At 47.4% G+C, this 18,540-nt stretch overlaps 7 protein-coding genes across 7 annotated transcripts; 4 read left to right on the top strand and 3 right to left on the bottom strand.

The window, feature by feature from the left end:
* The first annotated feature begins 207 nt into the window (after positions 1-207).
* Positions 208-7,980, top strand: BGW36DRAFT_464996 (TOR pathway phosphatidylinositol 3-kinase TorA). The gene is made up of 6 exons (XM_046222272.1): positions 208-452; positions 512-1,463; positions 1,512-2,775; positions 2,823-3,686; positions 3,740-7,288; positions 7,342-7,980. Exons 1-6 carry the CDS (start codon positions 326-328, stop codon positions 7,732-7,734), a joined length of 7,149 nt encoding a protein of 2,382 aa, XP_046067279.1. The 5' UTR covers positions 208-325; the 3' UTR covers positions 7,735-7,980.
* Positions 7,981-9,225: 1,245 nt separating this feature from the next.
* Positions 9,226-11,171, top strand: BGW36DRAFT_305298 (uncharacterized protein; the record flags this gene model as incomplete). The annotated part of the gene is made up of 2 exons (XM_046212056.1): positions 9,226-10,094; positions 10,145-11,171. Coding segments are annotated over 2 exons (1,896 nt in total), but the record flags the coding sequence as incomplete, so codon positions are not given.
* A 135-nt stretch (positions 11,172-11,306) lies between these two features.
* Positions 11,307-11,642, top strand: BGW36DRAFT_269687 (ankyrin repeat-containing domain protein; the record flags this gene model as incomplete). The annotated part of the gene is made up of 1 exon (XM_046210141.1): positions 11,307-11,642. A coding segment is annotated over one exon (336 nt), but the record flags the coding sequence as incomplete, so codon positions are not given.
* A 453-nt stretch (positions 11,643-12,095) lies between these two features.
* On the bottom strand, positions 12,096-13,299 carry BGW36DRAFT_387823 (haloacid dehalogenase, type II). The gene is made up of 3 exons (XM_046217171.1): positions 12,935-13,299; positions 12,850-12,879; positions 12,096-12,790 (listed from the first exon to the last, which is right to left on the bottom strand). Exons 1-3 carry the CDS (start codon positions 13,097-13,099, stop codon positions 12,143-12,145), a joined length of 843 nt encoding a protein of 280 aa, XP_046067276.1. The 5' UTR covers positions 13,100-13,299; the 3' UTR covers positions 12,096-12,142.
* Positions 13,300-13,322: 23 nt separating this feature from the next.
* On the bottom strand, positions 13,323-14,889 carry BGW36DRAFT_387821 (glycoside hydrolase). The gene has a single exon (XM_046217170.1). The coding sequence runs from the start codon at positions 14,573-14,575 to the stop codon at positions 13,484-13,486; it is 1,092 nt and encodes a 363-aa protein (XP_046067275.1). The 5' UTR covers positions 14,576-14,889; the 3' UTR covers positions 13,323-13,483.
* A 481-nt stretch (positions 14,890-15,370) lies between these two features.
* BGW36DRAFT_431741 (acyl-CoA N-acyltransferase) lies at positions 15,371-15,961 on the bottom strand (the record flags this gene model as incomplete). The annotated part of the gene is made up of 2 exons (XM_046221021.1): positions 15,371-15,620; positions 15,678-15,961. The coding sequence occupies 2 exons, from the start codon at positions 15,959-15,961 to the stop codon at positions 15,371-15,373; spliced, it is 534 nt and encodes a 177-aa protein (XP_046067274.1).
* Positions 15,962-16,817: 856 nt separating this feature from the next.
* BGW36DRAFT_304824 (putative MFS transporter) lies at positions 16,818-18,525 on the top strand (the record flags this gene model as incomplete). The annotated part of the gene is made up of 3 exons (XM_046212008.1): positions 16,818-17,856; positions 17,908-17,972; positions 18,040-18,525. The coding sequence occupies 3 exons, from the start codon at positions 16,818-16,820 to the stop codon at positions 18,523-18,525; spliced, it is 1,590 nt and encodes a 529-aa protein (XP_046067273.1).
* Between the last annotated feature and the right edge of the window lie 15 nt (positions 18,526-18,540).

The raw sequence follows: 18,540 nt of genomic DNA, 5'->3' as shown, positions 1-18,540 counted from the left end.
GATTGTGAGGTGTCTAGTGCAGATAATTGAGAAAGATGGAGAAAACAACATAAGTAAGACACAGCGTAGAATAGGTAACTACAAGGCAGCGAGTTGTTTCAAGGCAAGACCAAGCACACAGTAAGAGCGGTGGTCCGTGCGAGTCAGCTCTCGACTCCTTGCGGGTAAGTGCGAGCCTAAACGACGTGCACCCTCCAGCTCCCTCAACCTTGCTTGTGTTTTACCTGACACATCCCACTCTACGGCCTGGCCTGTTGTCTTCGTCCTGACAACCAAGTGAACGGCCATATCGAAATCAGATGTGTGCGCTGCGGAGCGATCCAGCATGGCGCAAGCAGGTCCCGTGACGGACGTTGTACAGCGGCTCTTCACTGAGCTGAAGTCGAAAAACGAAGAAACGCGGGTGAGAGCTTCGTACGAGCTATATGACAACGTACTCACTGTTTCACGCGGTATGTGGATGGCGAGTCCCGCGAAATGTTTTTTACTGACAGTTGCGACCTTGCGATAGACTGGGCCCCCGAAAAATTCCTGGAATTCTACAACGCTGTCAGCCAGCGCATTGCGCAGCTGGTGGTAACAGGCAGTGACGCTAACGAGAAGATCGGTGGACTTCTCGCCCTCGATCGACTGATTGACTTTGACGGTGTCGATGCGGCACAGAAGACAACTCGATTTGCCAGCTACCTGCGGAGTGCGCTACGAAGCAACGATAATGCGGTCTTGCTATACGCTGCTCGGTCGCTCGGCCGATTGGCAAAACCCGGTGGTGCATTGACGGCTGAATTAGTCGAGAGTGAAATCCAGTCTGCACTCGAATGGCTGCAGTCAGAAAGGCAGGAGAGCAGACGATTCGCCGCCGTTTTGATCATACGAGAATTAGCTAAGGGTTCGCCGACTTTGTTGTATGGGTTTGTTCCACAGATATTTGAACTTGTATGGGTTGCACTCAGAGACCCGAAATTCCTGATCCGTGAGACTGCTGCTCAAGCTGTCAGCGAATGTTTCCAAATTATTGCAGCCCGAGATAGCGGTGTTAAGCATCAATGGTTCTCGCGTATCTACGAGGAATCTTTACTGGGCCTCAAGTCCAGTAACGTGGATTGGATCCATGGCTCGCTCCTTATATTGAAAGAACTTCTCCTCAAGGGAGCAATGTTTATGAACGACCACTATCGAAATGCTTGTGAAATTGTGCTTCGCTTGAAAGATCATCGAGACGCAAAAATTCGCACCGAAGTCGTCCACACGATCCCAATTCTTGCTTCATATGCCCCAATGGACTTTACAAACAATTATCTGCATAGATTCATGGTATACCTTCAAGCCCAGCTCAAGAGGGAAAAGGAACGCAATGCAGCCTTCAAAGCCATCGGACAGATCGCCAACGCAGTGGGTGTTGATATCGGCCAGTATCTTGACGCCATTATTGTTTACATTCGCGAGGGTCTTGTCATCAAAGCGTAAGCTGTATTCACAATATTTTTAGTTTACCTACTAATTAGAAACAGGAGAAACCGCGCAGGTGTTGATGAGGGCCCGATGTTTGAGTGTATCAGCATGTTGTCTCTAGCCGTTGGACAAACGCTGAGCAAGTATATGGAAGCTCTTTTAGACCCAATTTTTGCTTGTGGCTTGAGCGAATCTCTAACACAGGCCTTAGTCGACATGGCACATTATATTCCCCCTATCAAAGCCACTATACAGGAGAAGTTGCTTGATATGCTTAGTATTATTCTATGTGGCACACCTTTCCGTCCTTTGGGATGCCCAGAGAACAGGTTGCCACCTTTTCCTTCATTCGCCAAAGATTTTACAGCTCAAGAGCTCCATTCCGACACCGAAGTGGCCTTGGCCCTACATACACTCGGTAGCTTTGATTTCTCCGGCCACATATTGAATGAGTTTGTACGAGATGTCGCCATCAGATATGTTGAAAACGACAATCCTGAAATCCGGAAGGCTTCGGCGTTGACTTGCTGTCAACTATTTGTGCACGACCCTATCATCAACCAAACAAGCAGCCACTCTATACAAGTCGTGAGCGAGGTGATTGACAAATTATTGACGGTTGGTGTTGGTGATCCAGAGTCGGAGATTCGACGTACCGTTTTATGGTCGTTAGATCGGAAATTCGATCGTCATCTAGCGAAACCCGAGAATATTAGATGTCTTTTCCTTGCCGTCAATGACGAAGTCTTCTCTGTTCGTGAAGCTTCGATCAGTATCATTGGGCGCCTTTCGAGTGTGAATCCAGCTTATGTTTTTCCTCCTTTAAGAAAGCTTCTAGTCAATCTCTTGACGGGGCTTGGATTCGCTAGTACTGCTCGTCAAAAGGAAGAAAGCGCGCAGCTGATCAGCCTGTTCGTGGCCAATGCAACCAAGCTTATTAGGTCATATGTTGACCCGATGGTTACTTCGCTCTTACCGAAGACCACCGACCCTAATGCCAGTGTCGCATCTACGACCTTAAAGGCCATTGGAGAAATTGCCAATGTTGGTGGTTCTGAAATGAAGCAATACCTTCCACAACTTATGCCTATAATCCTTGACTCCCTACAAGATTTATCCTCCCACGCAAAACGAGAGTCGGCTTTACGGACCCTTGGTCAACTTTCGAGCAACTCAGGCTATGTTATTGAACCTTATATGGAACATCCCCATTTACTTGCTGTCTTAATCAGTATCATCAAGACGGAGCAAACAGGAACTTTGCGTAAAGAAACAATCAAGCTACTGGGAATCCTTGGGGCTTTGGACCCATATAAATATCAGGTATGCAGATTTCTATCATTGTTGGATTATCACTAAAACTTGAATAGCAAATCAGCGAAACGTCGCCGGATGTTCACTATATCAATGAAGTGCAGCCAATCTCCGACGTCGCACTCATTATGCAAGGCCTGACTCCATCGAGTGAAGAGTATTACCCCACAGTAGTTATCAACACACTTTTGCAAAACATATTGCGGGAAAACTCTCTGGCTCAGTATCACTCTGCTGTCATCGATGCCATTGTCACAATCTTCAAAACCCTCGGCTTGAAATGCGTCTCCTTCCTCGGACAGATTATTCCTGCTTTCTTATCAGTCATTCGAGGCTCGCCTACTAGTCGGCTCGAATCATACTTCAACCAACTTGCAATTCTCGTCAATATCGTCCGTCAGCATGTCCGTGCTTACCTTCCTGAGATCATTGAGACAATCCGTGATTACTGGAATATAAACCACCAAGTACAAGCCACTATTCTATCCTTGATTGAAGCAATTTCCAAAGCGCTGGAAGGTGAATTTAAGAAGTACCTGGCCGGAATCATCCCCCTCATGCTAAATACCCTTGAGAGTGATACTTCTTCACGACGACAACCGTCGGAGAGGATTCTTCACACCTTCCTCATCTTTGGCTCAAGTGGAGAGGAATACATGCATCTGATTGTCCCGTCCATCGTGCGACTTTTTGACAAAGCTCAAAACCCTCCGGCTATTCGGAAATCTGCCATTGAGACCCTTGGAAAGCTATCACGCCAAGTCAACGTCTCTGACTTTGCTTCCCTCATGATCCACTCTTTGTCTCGAGTTGTGGCTAGTAATGATAGGACACTGCGACAGGCAGCTTTGGATTGCATCTGTGCTCTTATATTCCAACTCGGGCAAGACTTTAGCCATTATATTCAACTCGTTACCAAGGCAAGTCTATCCTGGTGATCCTGAGGGCTAACTTCACTAACAATGTATTCCAGGTCCTAAAGCAGCAGCAGATAAGTCACCCAACTTTCCAAACGCTTGTTGCAAAACTACAGAAGGGTGAATCTTTACCACAAGATCTGAACCCTGAAGAGAATTACCGCATACTTGCCGATGATACAAGCTATACAGAAATAGGCCAAAAAAAAATGCAAGTTAACCAGCAGCATTTAAAGAATGCATGGGATGCCTCTCAAAAGTCAACTCGCGAAGACTGGCAAGAATGGATTAGACGTTTTAGTGTCGAGCTTTTGAAAGAATCACCGTCTCCGGCTTTAAGAGCCTGCGCTAGCTTGGCTGGAATTTATCAACCCTTGGCGAAGGATTTATTTAATGCTGCCTTTGTCTCATGTTGGACTGAGTTATATGATCAGTACCAGGAGGAACTTGTGCGTTCTATCGAAAAGGCTCTCACTTCTCCCAACATTCCACCAGAGATTCTTCAGATACTCTTGAACCTCGCAGAATACATGGAGCACGACGACAAAGCTCTACCGATTGACATCCGAACCTTAGGCCGCTATGCAGGCAAGTGCCATGCATTTGCCAAAGCTCTTCACTACAAGGAACTTGAGTTTGAACAAGACCAAAATTCGGGCGCAGTAGAGGCCTTAATAACAATTAACAATCAACTACAGCAGTCTGATGCTGCCATTGGTATCCTACGCAAGGCTCAAGCTTATCGCGACGTTGAATTAAAGGAAACCTGGTTTGAAAAGCTTCAGCGATGGGAGGAAGCTCTCGCAGCCTACAAGCGGCGTGAAGCACAGGACCCGGATTCATTTGGCGTCACAATGGGCAAAATGCGATGCTTGCATGCGCTCGGAGAGTGGAAAGTTCTGTCTGACCTGGCACAAGAGAAGTGGAACCAGGCATCTTTGGAGCACAGGCGAGCTATTGCACCGCTAGCAGCAGCCGCCGCCTGGGGCCGTGGTCAGTGGGAATTGATGGACTCGTACATTGGAGTTATGAAAGAGCAGACTCCCGACCGATTTTTCTTTGGTGCTATCTTGGCTCTGTACCGGAACCAGTTTGAAGAAGCGGCAATGTACATTGAAAAAGCACGTAATGGACTGGACACGGAACTCTCCGCACTCCTTGGGGAGTCGTACAATAGGGCTTACGACGTTGTGGTTCGTGTGCAAATGCTTGCCGAGCTTGAAGAAATCATCACGTTCAAACAGAATGTTGGCGATCCCGAGAAACAGCAAGCAATGCGCGAGACATGGAACAAGAGACTACTCGGCTGTCAACAAAATGTTGAAGTTTGGCAGAGAATGCTCAAAGTAAGACAACTCGTCACTTCGCCTCAAGAGAATTTGGATATGTTAATCAAATTCGCCAACCTCTGCCGCAAGTCAAATCGTATGGGTATTGTCGAACGCACCTTGTCATCTTTAGAAACTGAAGTTCAAGGCCCGAATGGTGTTGAGACTGTTGCCCCGCCAGAAGTCAAGTATGCCCGTTTCAAGTTTACCTGGGCCCAAGGGCATCAAGCAGAGGCATTGGATTCTCTCAAAGAGTTCACTGCAACTCTTGCAGATGATTTCACAAGATATAGCACACTATTGACGAACCACACCGAGCACAACGGAACCAATGGTGTTAACGGTATTCTTGATTCCAACAAGTCGGATGTCCATAACCTACGCTCGCGAATTGGAGATGCTACAAAATTGAGAAAGTTACTTGCCAAGAGCTACCTCAAACAAGGTGAATGGCAAACAGCTCTTCAGCGTGGAGATTGGAAACCCGAACATGTGCGCGAGGTTCTCAACGCGTATTCGGCGGCTACTCAATATAATCGTGATTCGTACAAAGCTTGGCATGCTTGGGCTTTTGCCAACTTTGAGGTCGTTACAACGCTGACTGCCCAACAAAGTCGGGATGGCTCTATGATCCCTGGACATATTGTAAACGAACATGTCATTCCAGCTATCCGTGGTTTTTTCAGATCCATTTCCTTATCTTTCACATCTTCTCTCCAGGACACGCTGAGATTGCTCACTCTATGGTTTACTCATGGTGGTGATCAAGAAGTCAATAATGCCGTTACAGAGGGCTTCTCATCGGTAAACATTGATACCTGGCTATCAGTAACGCCTCAATTGATTGCACGCATCAATCAACCAAATATGCGAGTGCGCAATGCAGTGCATCGTCTTCTTGCTGAAGTCGGCAAAGCCCATCCACAGGCTCTTGTATACCCCTTGACAGTTGCCATGAAATCGAATGTCGCACGACGGTCTCAGTCAGCTACTCATATCATGGAAAGCATGAGGCAACACAGTGCTAAGCTGGTGGATCAAGCCGATGTCATCAGTAACGAATTGATTCGTGTGGCCGTTTTATGGCATGAGCTGTGGCACGAGGGACTGGAGGAAGCCTCACGTCTATACTTTGGCGACCACAACGTTGAAGGGATGTTCTCTACACTGGCCCCTCTTCACGATCTCCTAGACAGAGGGGCTGAGACCCTACGTGAAGTTTCATTTGCTCAGGCTTTCGGACGTGATTTGGCCGAAGCCAAGCAATATTGCCTTTTGTATCGCGAGACCGAAGAGCTCGGCGACTTGAACCAGGCTTGGGATTTGTATTACACGGTTTTCCGCAAGATTGCTCGTCAGTTGCCTCAGCTTTCAACTCTGGATTTGAAATACGTATCGCCAAGATTGAAGGATGCCACCAATCTTGACTTGGCTGTCCCGGGAACATATCATCCAGGCCGGAAGGTAATCAAAATCACGAGTTTCGACCCTGTGCTTTATGTTCTACAAACAAAGAAGCGACCACGAAGAATGACACTCAAGGGAAGTGACGGAAACTCTTACATGTACCTTGTCAAAGGACATGAAGACATTCGACAAGATGAGCGTGTGATGCAACTATTTGGTCTCGCAAATACCCTTCTAGACAATGATAGCGAGAGCTTCAAGCGGCATCTGACTGTTCAGCGATTCCCAGCCATCCCGTTGTCTCAGAATTCTGGTTTGATTGGATGGGTCTGCAACAGTGACACGCTACACGCTCTAATCAAAGAATACCGTGAAAGCCGTCGCATCCTACTAAATATTGAGCATCGTATCATGCTTCAGATGGCACCTGATTACGATAACTTGACATTAATGCAGAAAGTCGAGGTCTTTGGCTACGCGATGGACAACACTACAGGAAAGGACCTTTATCGTGTCCTTTGGCTGAAGAGCAAGAGTTCCGAGTCTTGGCTAGAACGAAGGACCAACTACACACGCTCTCTTGGAGTCATGTCTATGGTTGGTTATATCCTTGGACTTGGTGATCGACATCCATCGAATCTTCTTCTTGAGCGGATCACTGGGAAGGTTGTACATATCGATTTCGGAGACTGCTTTGAAATTGCAATGCACCGCGAGAAATACCCAGAGCGAGTTCCGTTCCGGTTGACTCGGATGTTGACATTTGCTATGGAAGTTAGCAATATCGAGGGAAGCTACCGCATCACTTGCGAGGCTGTTATGCGAGTCATCCGAGAGAACAAGGACTCGTTGATGGCGGTCCTTGAAGCTGTAAGTTCTATTCTCTGCCCTGGAGGCTGCACGATACTAACCACCCTGACCAGTTCATTCACGACCCTCTAATTAACTGGCGCCTTGGTGCCCGCGAGTCACCAGATCGGCTGTCGTTCTCAACAGTCGGCCGACGGCAATCCATCGTTGATGACGCCAATCTCGAACACGGAATCGATCCTAGCAACTTTACACGCCCTCGTCGGCCATCCATCCTAGAAGGCGGCATCCTCGATACTCCACACGGTGTACCCAACGAGGCACGAGAAGCACAGAACGCAAGGGCATTGCAAGTTCTTGGCCGTGTGAAGGAGAAGTTGACTGGACGCGATTTCAAGCCCGACCAGGAACTTAATGTCAGCGACCAAGTCGACAAGCTTCTCGCTCAGGCGACAAGTGTAGAGAATATATGCCAACATTGGATCGGATGGTGCAGTTTCTGGTGATATGTCATGAGTCGTATGAGAAGCCTTTGTTATTTTACTTTATTCCGTGCTTTCTTCTTTACCTTTTAGCTTTTATTCCATGTATGGCGCATCAGTGGACTATAGGATAATATAGTGGTTTCATTCTTTCGTTTGAGATTGTATGTGTGTGGTTATGGGATGAGCGACGGCCTGCTATTATTTTGACTACTTCTATACATCTATGTGTATGCCCGAGAGTTATAATCGATTCAAGGTTAAACGTACAACCATTAGCTTTTACTGTGCCATTTTATGCGTATGTATCAATCACATCGTGACTCCATATCACCCGCTCCTCCATGTCCGACGTTGCCTCTATTCCGCATAACAACCATGTCAATCCTCCAACCACTGGTCAATTCAGCAACAAAACTGACACCTCAACAGAAAATTTTACCCATTTGTATCCGCATCGGGTTTCTTCGAGGGCTGTCTGCGGCAAAGCTGGAAGTTGTATACAATCCTATAGTCAGCCGAGTATTCTTTTCAATAGTCCAATAGATATACCGGACATTACCTTGTTTTAGGCAGGATCACAGCCTCAGTCTGGGTTTGGCTCGGTATAGCCTTCGCAAAATAGCCGAACTTCACCTGACGAACAACCTCCTACGTCATAGAAACAAAGGACCTTGCCGTTGTTATTACAGGAGCACTTCTCACAATCGATGGTAGTAATTGCTGATTCACTGGGGCATGTAAGTGTAACGTAATTCACACCCGAGTTGGTCACCTCAGAACGCATACAAAATGGCCATTTTCATAGCATTGTATCTCAACAAAATTATAAATAAACAGTAGCTTAAATTTTAATATCTATAATAAAATATTGTTATAAATAATATCTTTATGTTATAGTGAAAACATATATGACTTGATTGATATTTCAAAAAATACAGTATATTATTGGTATTTTATATAATTTTATATAATCATTATAAATATTATACGCTTTAGTATAAAGTTTTAATATATTATTAATTATATAACATGTTTATATTATCAAATTTGAGCTACTATTTATATATGATTTGTTGAGATACAATGCTATGAAAATGGCCATGTTGTATGCGTTCTAGGGTGATCAACTCAGATGTGAATTAAGTTACATGTTTGTTCCACTATGCTGTATCTGTGCCACAGAGCAATAGCGTATGAGATATATATTAAGCTGTGCAACATTTGAAGTTGAATGTATGCAATTCGTAACATATTCTGTGATGCTGTGTTTTATCCAATTTATTCATATAATTATGGCGTATTATATTGCTTGTTATGTCTACAGCGTTTAATATATTTGCAATATTCACAGGTGATCTTGCATGTGATTGCGGATCCTTTTGGCATGGCGGTCATATTACTTACTATCAGCCCCGGATGCAATAAGGCTGTGATTTCCTTTCGATACCAGAGAAGTAGAACCTAATTAACGTCCATTATTTATTCTAACCTTATTAGAAATCAGAAACCAAGATGAGTTCAGCTCTTGGTTTACCTCATACAAGTGATGGTCCCTTTAACTCGAACGCAGATGCACTTTCAAAGGTGGATGCAACGTTCACTAACGAGGATGATCGGATTCTTAGCTGGCTTTCTGCAACTAATCACGTCGCTTGCTTAAACAGTATCGTCGCAAGAAGAACCAAAGATACTGGTGGCTGGCTTTTGAACTCCACTACATTTGATGAACGCGCTACATTCGATGAATGGGTGAGGACAAGCGGGCAGACTATGTTTTGCCCAGGCGCGCCAGGGGTAGGGAAGACAGTGATAACAAGTGCTGTTATCCGAGAACTTCAAAACAGCTTTCAAGGTGATTCGAAAGTGGGACTGGCATATTTCTTTTACGGTTTAAATTCAATAAAAGAGCCCGATTCTTCTGAGGTCCTTGCCAGTCTATTGAAGCAATTGGTTGAACAGCAGCATTTGATGCCAAACTGTGTTAAAGGACTCTACAAACGACACTACGACAGAAGTACTCGCCCTTCCTATACGGAAATAGCGAGAGCGTTTCACTCTGTTGCTTCTAGTTACACGAGGGTTTTTATAATTCTGGACGCGTTGGACGAGTCCCGAATGTCTAACCAAGGGTACCATATGATTCTTAAGACGATCAGGAGCATCCCAGAAGAGGTTGGGATAAGTCTTTTTGCAACATCCACATTCGTTCCCGAAATTATGAGAGAGTTTAGCGACTGTTTTACTCTCGAAATTCGTGCTACCCAGGACGACATACGTAGGTATCTGGACAACAAAATCACGATGCTTCCTGAATTTGTTTCCAACGATGCTCCCTTGAGGGAGGATATAAAGAATGGTATTGTGCTTGCAGCTGATGGAGTGTTTGTCCACCAACAATCTAAGATACTGTCAGTTACTGACCTCGAGGTAGGTTTCTTCTTGCACAGCTGTATTTCCATTCTTTGGTGGGAAAGCCCACACCTGAGGCCACCAGGCTTGCTTTGAATGTCCTCACTACTCACGAGGGCTCCAAATCGAAAGCACTAGATCTAGCACATCATTTAGTGATGCAACGAATCGAATACCAGGAAGCGAATCTTCGGAAACTAGCGAAAAAGGCCATGATATGGGCTGCTTACGCTAACAGACCTCTGAGCGTGTCTGAACTTCGACACAGTGTGGGGATGGAAATCGGAAAATCCAGATTTGATGCCGATAGTCTTCCTAGTGTCGAAGAGATACAAGCAGCCTGTTCCGGATTAATTGATATAAGAGAAGAAGAAGATGCAATCTTTATGCACAGTCTGACCAAGGACTACCTCAAACGCAATAAGGGCATTTTGCTTTCGAGCGATATTCAGGCTCACATAACCAACATATGTGTGCAATATCTTTGTCGGGATGATTTTAATGACGGTTTCTGTTGCTCGGACGTGGAGTTTGAGAGTCGATTGAAGTCAAATGCTCTTTATGATTATGTTGCGCGGAACTGGGGCGAACACGCACGCATTGCTTCTTGGGAAGTCGCAGAACTTATTATGAACTTCCTCAACAACAAGAGTAAACTAGCTGCCTCCAGCCAAGCCTTGATGGCCTCGAGAAGGTGCGATGCTGACCATGGGTATAGCCAAAGGGTGCCAAATAATATGACGGCAGTACATATAGCTGCTTTCTTTGGATTACGGGATATATTGATATCGTCGATTGTGTCTGGCAATGGTCTAGATGAAAAAGATAGCCACGGTCGGACTTCGTTGTCGTACGCTGCGGAGAATGGACACGAGTCCACGGTACAATTGCTCCTCGAAGAACCCCATATCGATTATAATTCCATGGATGTTAACAACCGCACACCGCTATCGTGGGCCGCGGAGAATGGGCACCAACAGGTTGTACAATTGCTCATATACGAGGGTGCGAGAATAGACCTCCAGGACAAAATAGGTCGCACACCGTTGTCTTATGCTGCGCCCAATGGACATGAAGAAGTGGTAAAATTGATAATAGACACTACTGGAGCCGATCTAGATGTTAAAGATGATTATGGCCAAACACCATTATCCCATGCAGCGGCCATGGGGCATGAAACCGTGGTACACTTGATACTCAATGAATCAAACGCTGATCCGGACTCCAAGGATATTAACGGCCACACACCGTTATCACGTGCAGCAGCTAATGGAAATACATCTATAGTGCAGTTGTTTCTCGATGTTGGCGGCGTTAACCCTGACTCGAGGGACATTAATGGTATTACTCCACTAGCATTCGCCGCTGCTAACGGCTATCAAGAGGTGGTGCAATTGCTGGTGCAAAATTCCGGCGTTGATCCTGACTCCAGAGATAGAAATGGAATTACGCCATTATCACGGGCTGCTGCCAGAGGGCAAGTAGCCGCCGTGAAGATGCTTCTTGATCTTGAGGATGTGGACCCAGAGTCGGAGGACATCCATGGTCAAACGCCTTATATGAGGGCGGTAGCTATGGGAGATACCACAGTGGCGCAGATTTTGCAATCTAGTTAAAAGCAGCAGCGTCGCCATGTCTAGCTAGCTCTGTCTTGGGCTTATCAGAGTGGTCTTATAGGTAGTGGCCTTAACCATATCATGGTTTTGCAAAGAACAAACTAAGAAATATCTTATTGAACTTGAGAGCAGCCATCGAACGGCCCCTGTTCTGCCTGACACACGGTTCCCTCCGGAGGTAATTCCTCATTTTGAAAGTAATTATACTCGTGCTGGAGCGTACATCTCGTAGGCGAGTATCTAGGTCCAGTTGCACTCCACAGCTGAAGTTAATAAGTCTTTCTACTATATAGCTGTCGTTATTATTTACATAATACAAGGTTATAAACTCAAAACATTCGTGCTTTTTGAATGTGACAGCTTTTTTCGGAATTATGTTATTTCTTGTCGATTTTGACGGCTATTTAATCAACTTGTATTCCCAAACGCTCAGCAAGAGCAACAAACCCATCCTCATCCTCTTTAATCTGCATATCCGGAATATTTTCCTCTCGCAACTCTGGGTTTTTCTCCTCCAACGGTCTCTCAACATATATTGCATAGAATCCGCATGCTTTTGCACCTTTCAAATCACTTAGATGCGCGGCCACGAGCGCACACTCCTCGGGCTTTACGCCCATCTTCTCTGCCGCACCGAGATATACCTTGGGGTTCGGCTTGAACGATTGGAACATGTCGGAAGTGTAAACATGCTTAAAGGGTATGCTGCTATGCGCTACCAGGTATTTCATTAAGTCGTCATAAGTGTTACTAAGGGTCACGGTAGAGAATTGCCTATTAAGCAATTCTAGGCCATGGCAGGTGTCGGGCCAAGGGGGTAGACGGTGCCAGACAAGGCCGAGTTGTCTGAGTTGCGACTCATCCCAGAGCGAACCCTCTTTGACGCGGAGCTCTGAGGTGCTAGCGTCGTCTTCGCGAGGAATGATTAAGCCGAGCTGTGCGAGGAGTTTGTGGAGTGCTTCAAAACGATACTTGTCGACTGCTCTCCAATCCACGCTGTTGTATTTTGCTTTACTATCGCTAACGAATATGTCCACGTCTTTGTTCCATTCCTGCTCCTGTTAGTACATGTACTTAGATTTACGGTAATGGCATTTAGTTAGCCACCGACCCCTCCGAACTCAAACCACTGCTCGTATGACTGTGAAATAAGTTAATTTATATTTCAGGTAAGTGCTCAACTGGCTGGGGCATACCATATTCATCGCCTTGGTCCGGACTTCACTACTAACCGACGACAAATCCGACTCCAGCGCCTCTTTAGCCGCTTTCCATAGCTCGTCCGCTACTGGAGTCCTCTGGGCCACACACGTTCCAAAGACGTCGAAGAAAATGACACGCAATTGTGGTCTGGTTTTCATAATGATCTTTCTTGGTGAGTTTTGACGGAATATATCGACTTTGTATTAGTTGAAAGAGCATGGAAATGATTGTCTGTCTCTTATCTACAGTCACATATTAGCATAATTGTATAGCTTTCTTCGCAGTCCTCCAAATGTTGTAAGGTATCAAAGGATGGCTGCCTGAAATATGCCCCGCTTCCATCGCATTCTACAGAGCAGTCACGTGTTTTCATTGAAAGTACAAGTAATATTAGTATTCTACTCTTTTAATATCAATTTGAATATGTCTGTAATTGATGGCTTGCACGATCCTGTCCACCCCGGAGCACTCGGTCCACCTGATACCACTCGGCAGCCATTTCAACCCTCACTTATTTAAGTTTAATAATTTACACCAACATATCACAAAGCAGCAACCAGCAGGGACACAGCCGAGGTTTGGCGGGCAATCTCAATCTCGTCGAAGGGACCGGCCCACTTGAGGCCATACAGATTGCCTGTGCTGCTGTTGCGGTCCAAGTTGTAGGCAGATGTGGTTTGAACGTCTAGGTATTTGCGGTACGGGTTGCCCGGTAGGACATCCTGGAGCTCGTCGAGGTTGCGGACGAAGATGCCCTTGAAGGCTGGCGCGTCGCTACCGCAGCTGTCGTCAGCCTCGCAGGGCTCGGTCAGGATGCCATTGGGTGACAAGAAGGCGCTGGTCGTCACCGCGTCGGCGATCCGGCGCGCGGTCTCGAGCAGGCTTCTGTCCCTGGTCGCCTTGTACAGCTCAGCCAGGCCGCCCAGGATGACCCCTTGGTTGTAGGTCCAGGTCTGGCCGCCGTTGTTGGAACAGATCCCGTTGCTCGCCTCAGACAGACCGTCGTTGATCAGGTTGTCACCGTTGATCATGCCACTGTTTTTGAACCAAGTCCACGACTGCTTGGCGCGCGACAGGTAGAACGTGTCACCGGGGATACGGTTGTGCAGGGAGGCAGCTAGCTTTAGGTATAGCTCGTTGCTAATTGCGTTCTTGTAGGAGCGCGAGGGGATGTCCCAGATAATCCCGCCCTGGCAGGTATCGTTACTCCAGAAGCTGTACATATAGGCCTCATCCTCCTTGGCGTAGGTGAGGTACTGTTGGTCACCGGTCAGGTCGAACATACGCACACTGGCCAGTGACCACCAGCCAGTGTCGTCTGTCGAGTCAGCCCGAAAGTCCCCGCCCCCAGACGGCCACCACGGCAAAGGTGCACTCTGCTTCGTGAAGGTGTTGACTGCCTGGGGTATGTACTCGCGTGAACCTGTCTTCGCCATGTAATCGAGTGTGGCCTGGAGCGCGTTGCCAGTTATCCACCAGGGGGCTTCAGTGGACCACCGCCCATCCGTCTGGTTGTAGAAGCTCAGCATGGCGTCGATGGCCATTTTTGGCCGCAATTTCTTCCACGGCGCTGCAAGCGCAGGAGTGACGCTTCCTCCCAGCAGCGCCAGGAAGACTGCAGCTTGCCATTTCATTGTGGAATAAACAACGGGCAGCGATATATACTGGGAAACAGATAGAACGAGAGAAAGAAGAGATCTTACCACTCTGAGATGGGGATGAAAATAGTTTGTTTATATGTCTTTTTGCTCCTGGCTAGTTCTATGTTAACCGATAAGAGATAAGAGTTAGGGCTAGTCTATTTCTGGTCGGGAATGTCAAATGTCTCCCCTTTCATGCATTGATTGTTTCTCGACCAAAATAAGCTTTCATGGTCACACTGGCCTGAGCCGAGGAAATACTACGGTAGTATACAATATTGGCAATTGCGGGGAAGCGTATAAGAGAACTAGTTAGCGCTCGTCAAGTAGCCGATATTCAACAGCGATTTAGACACGCGGAAACCGATTTCCTTGGCCGATAAGTAATACAATTCCTATGAGAGGAGGCTGGGCTTACACGCTAGGAACCCGCGAATCATGAACTGTCGGCTAGTTCCGTACTACCCGCGCGACTGACAACCCAGCGTCCATTCCCCTGGTATCCTGACTAAACCAAGAAAGCCGAATACCTCGGTGACCCCGGGTTCCTTGCTCAGACAAATGGACTAGTAGCCATCGCTATTGACAGGGGTCGCGTGATTATACTTAGTGAATATAGCTGGTGATCAGACTCTAATTGCCTCTTAACCCAACCCAACATTCTCTGGATTCGATAATTTCTCGTCTCGTTCCCTCGGTTTTTCAGACATATGATATGTATTGAAAACGAATATATGTATGTACATGTTTTATCGGAGAAAAGGGCCGTGGGAAAAGCCATTGAGCGCATCAACCTCGCTCATATTGAGTTTTGAAAGGTTCATAATAATGGGCCATCTCCAGACCAGCATTCTCATAGCCACACTTAGTGTAGAAGCCCGAATTCTGGTCCGCACAGTCCAGAATCGACTTGTAGCAACCAACATTTACGGCAATCGAGTCCAGAGCGCGAATTAAGATGAGGCCCAGCCCTTTGCCTTGCTGGTCGTTCGACACTACCACCTCCTCGATATGCCCAACCAGACCGCGATTATGGATGCTGGAGTTGTAATGTCTGTTAGAGGCAGCGCAAGACGGAAAAGGAGAGCATACTTACAATTTTCTTTCCACAATCAATGTAGCCGTCGCGACGATCCGACTGCCATCATCGATCACCACGTTGTAGTACCAGTCCTTGCCCTTGGTCGCCAACCAGTCGTACCGCTCGTAGAATTCCTCTTCGCTGTAATCCCCGATCCATGTCAGGTCAGCCAGGCACTGCAGAAACCCGCGTGCGTGGTCTGAATGTTCCAACGGCCGGATTGTGTACCCCGCTGGAAGCGACGCCGCGATCTCAGGCGAGATCAGGGACGGAGGGAACAGAGGTCCAGATATCGTCATGTTTCGCGACGACAAAGGCGAGACCAAAGGCGCGAGGGAAAGAAGATGTGTAAGAGTTGCTATCCCAGCATATTACCAGGAAGAATGGTAAGGGAAAGAGTTTGACAAGGGTTGTAGACTTGTCGCCGTTGAAGTCTTGCCTCCTCGTCGTCAAAGGCAACAAATCCACACTTGCTTAATCAGAGGCCGGGTAAGTGCAATTGGTGACAATAGCATGGTGAGTTATGACAATAGCATGGTGAGCGATGCTTAAGATTGAAGGCCTAAGCTAGCAAGAGGAAACCGAATTCCGAGGTGTTAGCTGCACGAGAGCTACAAAACGAGTGGGCCGGCCTTTGATATGCACCTGCAAAATCTTATCTTGGTCCAGAAAAGAGTATGCCCTTCGCAGAGTTACATCCCGGGTTGACAGCGTTTCCCCAGATAAAGGAAAGAGTGTCATTGTCGGAGATGATAAACTTACAACTTCAGTCTACGACCGAATATGCATTTTATGTCCATAAGCTGCGCCTGCCACTCACCAGCTCCTTAAGGTTTCCTTCTATCTTGGAAAATATAGTGGCGTTCTTATCGATAAGAGGGTAACATCGAGCTTGCACAAAAACGACCCTCCATTCTCCCTACCCTATCGGGAGGGATATTAAGTTGAGTCCGTGAGGACGGAAAGATGCGGGGAGCTTGAACTCTACTTAGAGATGGGATTTTGCTTCTTATTTAGCAATAATTCCCCATTGCCATTTCCTGGGATAAAAGAAAAAGAGGAATCGGCTCTCCCCTTAATCAATTTTGGCCTACTATTTTTTATCTTCTCTACCCTCCTTACTTTAACTCAAGTGCAGTCCCTTGAGAATCTACAATGGCTGAAGAAAAGCGGGTGCAAACCACCGACCAAGTTAGCATTGTAGATGAAGCTGGTAAGAAAGCCGAGGGCCATACCCTCAATGCGACCGCCGACATCACCAAGTCTGAGCATGAGCTTGGGTTCTTCATGGCCGTGAAGCAATATCCCATGGCTGTCTTCTGGGCTATGTTCTTCTGTATCGCCGTGATCATGGCTGGGTTTGATGCCCAGCTCGTCACTTCCTTCTACGCCTTGCCCTCTTTCCAGCAACGCTTCGGTTATCTCTACCAGGACAAATATATCATCTCCGCGCCCTGGCAGACGGGGTTGGGAATGGGCAATCCCATTGGGCAAATTGTCGGTGCGCTGGCCTGCGGTTGGCCGCTGGAGAAGTTTGGCCGCAAGAAGACTCTTGCGGCATGCTGTGTCTGGTCGGTTGGCTTCGTCTTCATGCAGTTTTTCTCCACCTCCATTGGGATGCTGTGTGCTGGAGAGATCCTGGGTGGTCTAGCCTATGGCTTCTACGTAGTCATCGCCCCGACTTATGCGTCTGAGATTTGTCCCCTGGCTCTCCGAGGTGTTCTTACTGCGTCTGTCAACCTGGCCTTTGTGATTGGCCAGTTCATCGCCCAGGGCTGTGCTGCAGGCGTCGAAAGCCGGTTGGATGAGTGGGCGTATAAGATCCCGTTTGCTATTCAATGGATCTGGCCTGTTGTCTTGCTTGCTGGCCTGCTTTTTGCCCCTGAGAGCCCCTATTGGCTCATCCGCCAGAACAGAAAGGACGACGCGCGAAAGTCACTCCTCAAACTGACCTCAGCCTCGCACCGTCCCGACATCGAGTCTCTGCTTGTGATGATCGAGGAAACCGACCTACTTGAGCGCGAACTTGAAGCCCAGGCCTCGTACCTGGAATGCTTCCGAGGGCTCAACCTCCGCCGCACAGAGATCTCCATCATGGTTTATCTAATCCAAGTCATTGGGGGCAACCCGCTCATTGGCTACGCGAACTTCTTCTTCGAGCAAGCCGGTCTTGACGCTTCTGATGCATTCAATAGTTAGCAACCCTACCCGTCTCATCAAGTGATGACACTAACCAGCAAAATAGTGGGAGTAGGCAACACCGCCATGGGTTTTGTCGGCACCTGCCTTTCCTGGCCTCTAATGTCTCATGTACGTTCCTTCCATTTCCGGCAGGGGATATCTCAGATAGAACAATTACTGACTGATATGGTGTTAGTTTGGCCGCCGCACCATCTATAACTACGGCATGCTACTGATGACAATCATTCTGTTCGTCATCGGATTTCTCGACCTGCGATCGGGGATGTCGGCCATAACATGGGCGCAGGCGTCTTTGATGGACATCTGGACGTTCATTTATCAGATGACGGTCGGCCCTATTTGCTTTGTCATTATCTCTGAGGTGTCGTCTACTCGGCTACGTGGCCGCACTATCGCCATTACCACCGCCGTCCAAGCGCTAGCCAGCATCGTCTTCACTATCGCCATGCCATACATGCTCAGCACCGACCAGGCAAACTGGCATGGCAAGGCTGGGTTCCTCTTCGGCGCCGTCAGTCTTGTCTGCTTGGTGTGGTGCTGGTTCCGCATCCCGGAGAGTCGGGGTCGCACCTTCGAGGAGCTCGACATCCTGTTCGAGCGCAAGGTGCCTGCGCGCAAGTTTGCCCAATACGATCTTCTGGAGAATCACCAGGTCGCGTAAAAGGAGAGCCTATTT

This window comes from Talaromyces proteolyticus, assembly GCF_021365285.1.
Source record: "Talaromyces proteolyticus strain PMI_201 chromosome Unknown BGW36scaffold_12, whole genome shotgun sequence".
Classification (NCBI taxonomy): domain Eukaryota; kingdom Fungi; phylum Ascomycota; class Eurotiomycetes; order Eurotiales; family Trichocomaceae; genus Talaromyces; species Talaromyces proteolyticus.
Note: the sequence above shows the minus strand (reverse complement) of the source record. Positions and strands in the feature narration are given on the sequence as shown.

Excerpts from the sequence above, each read along its gene's own strand:
- BGW36DRAFT_464996 (XM_046222272.1), top strand. The coding sequence starts at position 326 with ATGGCGCAAGCAGGTCCCGTGACGGACGTTGTACAGCGGCTCTTCACT. Across the intron at positions 2,776-2,822 it reads TGGACCCATATAAATATCAG|CAAATCAGCGAAACGTCGCC; the intron begins GTATGCAGATTT and ends AAACTTGAATAG. Across the intron at positions 3,687-3,739 it reads ATATTCAACTCGTTACCAAG|GTCCTAAAGCAGCAGCAGAT; the intron begins GCAAGTCTATCC and ends AATGTATTCCAG.
- BGW36DRAFT_387823 (XM_046217171.1), bottom strand. The coding sequence starts at position 13,099 with ATGAAAACCAGACCACAATTGCGTGTCATTTTCTTCGACGTCTTTGGA. Across the intron at positions 12,880-12,934 it reads GGACCAAGGCGATGAATATG|TCATACGAGCAGTGGTTTGA; the intron begins GTATGCCCCAGC and ends CTTATTTCACAG. Across the intron at positions 12,791-12,849 it reads AGTGGTTTGAGTTCGGAGGG|GAATGGAACAAAGACGTGGA; the intron begins GTCGGTGGCTAA and ends TAACAGGAGCAG.
- BGW36DRAFT_387821 (XM_046217170.1), bottom strand. The coding sequence starts at position 14,575 with ATGAAATGGCAAGCTGCAGTCTTCCTGGCGCTGCTGGGAGGAAGCGTC.